At 39.9% G+C, this 2,734-nt stretch overlaps 1 protein-coding gene across 1 annotated transcript; it reads right to left on the reverse strand.

The window, feature by feature from the left end:
- Positions 1 to 1,944: 1,944 nt before the first annotated feature.
- On the reverse strand, positions 1,945 to 2,734 carry LOC121236422 (secreted RxLR effector protein 161-like). Its single transcript, XM_041132846.1, has one exon. It carries the CDS (start codon positions 2,726 to 2,728, stop codon positions 1,997 to 1,999), a length of 732 nt encoding a protein of 243 aa, XP_040988780.1. The 5' UTR covers positions 2,729 to 2,734; the 3' UTR covers positions 1,945 to 1,996.

Here is a 2,734-nt window from a genome sequence, read left to right on the forward strand (position 1 = left end):
AGTTAGTATAATAATCTATATATTATATATTATATATATGGTTATATAGTATAGAAATATATATAGTATATATTATATGGTTAAATAGTATTGTAATCTATATAGTTAGTTATTACATATTACTTGAGATACATTATTGGTATCAGAGCCATTGGCTATTAATATTAGTCTCTATTTTATCTATTGTATTTTATCTGTTTTATATTGTTGTTATGGAACATTATTTTGCTCATAGTGTTGGTTATTGTGATCTTTATGATTTCAAATGTCTAGATTATAATACAAGGCTCGAATTAAAGGTAATGATGGATAGAATAAAGGATCTTAATGAAAAACAACAACTAATGAAACAAGATAAAGATGCAATGATTAACAAATATTAGATATTCTTAAGTAGACAAGAAACAATAAATGAATGGAATGATCATTGCAATTTCTTAAAAAACGAGATTAAAAGTATAAGAAATCATTTGAGTATTCTTGCTATATGAAAAAAAGAGTAAAAATTCAATGATACAAGATTTTAACAATGATGGACTATAAAAAAGAAAATGAATATTTTGAGAAGTCTTGTGTTGGTAAGTCATGAAAAATCGGTTGGTTAGTCCATTTATGTTAGAGAGCTTCAAGGGTGGTCCTGGTGGTGTTCCTGCAAGATCTTAATCTACTTATTGTATTTAAACCTAGGAAATCCTTGCTTAAAAGTTCTGGATCAATTAATTCTTTATTCAGATTTGATTCATCCAAATCTTCTGTTAGTATACCTAACGAAGCCAAAACAGGAGGACAAGCGCAGCAACCACTGTCAACAGACTCACCCACGCTGTGAACACCATAGCCCAATCACCGTAGCCCTCCCCTCAGCCACTTTCACCATTAAAACAGCCCCACGTCGCACTCTGATCCCCTCCACACCAACCCAAACTACAAGCCCCTGCATTCGATCCCACGCCAAAACTCTTTCCACATCCACACTGAACAACCATAAAACCACTGGGAACTCCAGTCCACACTATGAGCATGCTAACTTCCACGTCCAGGAAGCAATCACTGCCCCTACACCACCCACATGATCGCAAACCACCACCCACGTTCAGCCCACGCACACAACCAACGGAACTCCCCTATTTTAACTCCACCAAAACAGAGTCAATGCAACATCACCAGCCACTACTCCTGCACAACGGAAGCTACCCTAGCAATGCTCAATGCCAAAACACCAGCCTCCACCCACAACGCACTAGCCAACCTCCACGTCACACTGTCAACTGCCGTAGTTCCTTCTCCATGTCAGATCCCCAAGCTGTGCACCACCATAGCACACTGAGGCCAAATTGAGAGCCACGCCCACCGTCAAAACCAGAGGAATGTTGCCCAAACCGAGAGCAACTGGAACATCATTCCATGTCTGCCCAATGCCACTGAGTTGCACCAGCACGTCTCTGGGTTGCCTCACCATAAGGGCTGCTACGCCGTGCACCACCATAGCACACTGGGCCCCTGTTGTGACACCGTAAGTCTCCATCGCTACTTTCTCTCTCCCTCCGTTTTCTCTCTCTCTCGGTGCCAAGCCGTCGTGCTCACCACCATCGATCCTTGCCCAGCTCACTGTCTCGTCGCGCCTCTCATCCTCCCTCGGTGAGTATGCCTCTATGTTGCTTAGTTTTGATCTAGGCGTTCCTCTTGTTTGTGGAAGGAAAGAGTAAGATTCCACTATCTTGAAAATAAGGTTACAGGCCCCTCTTTATATAGATGATAATGCTCATCTATTTTAGGGATATTTACAGCTAATCTAGAAAGGAAATCAGAACTACCTAAAACTGAAAGCTATAAAACAGGAAACTTATATCTACAGATTTGGTAACAGACTACCGAATCTCCTAAAATCATGGGATAAGAAAAATTGATCTGTTAGCTGTAGATCTCCTAGATATTAGTCCCTAATATTGCTAACAGATCCTTAAACATAAATCTCTCTATAATTCTACACTCCCCCTCAAGCTGGGCGGTAAATATTAATTAACCCCAGCTTGGAACTCAGATCATCAAACACCTTTCTCGATAGAGCCTTGGTAAGGATGTCTGCTGTCTGAAGACATGTAGGCACGTACAACATCTTGATTATTCCTTCCTCTATCTTCTCCTTTATAAAATGTCGATCAATTTCCACATGTTTTGTTCTATCATGATGAACTGGATTTTTGGCAATGCTGATTGCTGATTGATTATCACAGAACATTTTCATAGGTTCTTCATTTGAAATTTTTAATTCCTTTAGCACCCTTTTTGACCAAATTCCCTCACAAATACCGTGTGCCATTGCCCGGAATTCAGCTTCTGCACTACTTCTTGACACCACTGACTGCTTCTTACTTCTCCAAGTGACCAAATTTCCCCACACAAAAGTGCAATATCCTGAAGTTGATCTTCGGTCTTGTACTGATCCTGCCCAATCTGCATCGCTGAACACTTCAATATCTCTTCTTTGGTTCTTCTCAAAAAATAATCCTCTACCTGGTGTTAGTTTCAGGTATCTCAGGATTCTATACACAGCTTCCATGTGTTCTTCATTTGGATTGTTCATGAACTGACTTACCATGCTAACAGCAAATCCAATGTCTGGTCGTGTGTGAGATAGGTATATTAGTTTACCTACTAATCTTTGGTATCTTCCTTTGTCCACGGGTGCACAATTTTCCTTAGCTCCTAGTTTGATAGTTGGATCCATAGGAGT

The sequence above is a fragment of the Juglans microcarpa x Juglans regia genome, chromosome 6S, assembly GCF_004785595.1.
Source record: "Juglans microcarpa x Juglans regia isolate MS1-56 chromosome 6S, Jm3101_v1.0, whole genome shotgun sequence".
In the NCBI taxonomy this organism is placed as follows: domain Eukaryota; kingdom Viridiplantae; phylum Streptophyta; class Magnoliopsida; order Fagales; family Juglandaceae; genus Juglans; species Juglans microcarpa x Juglans regia.

What these genes read in the sequence shown, in the direction of transcription:
- LOC121236422 (XM_041132846.1), bottom strand. Translation starts at nt 2,728, where the DNA reads ATGGATCCAACTATCAAACTAGGAGCTAAGGAAAATTGTGCACCCGTG.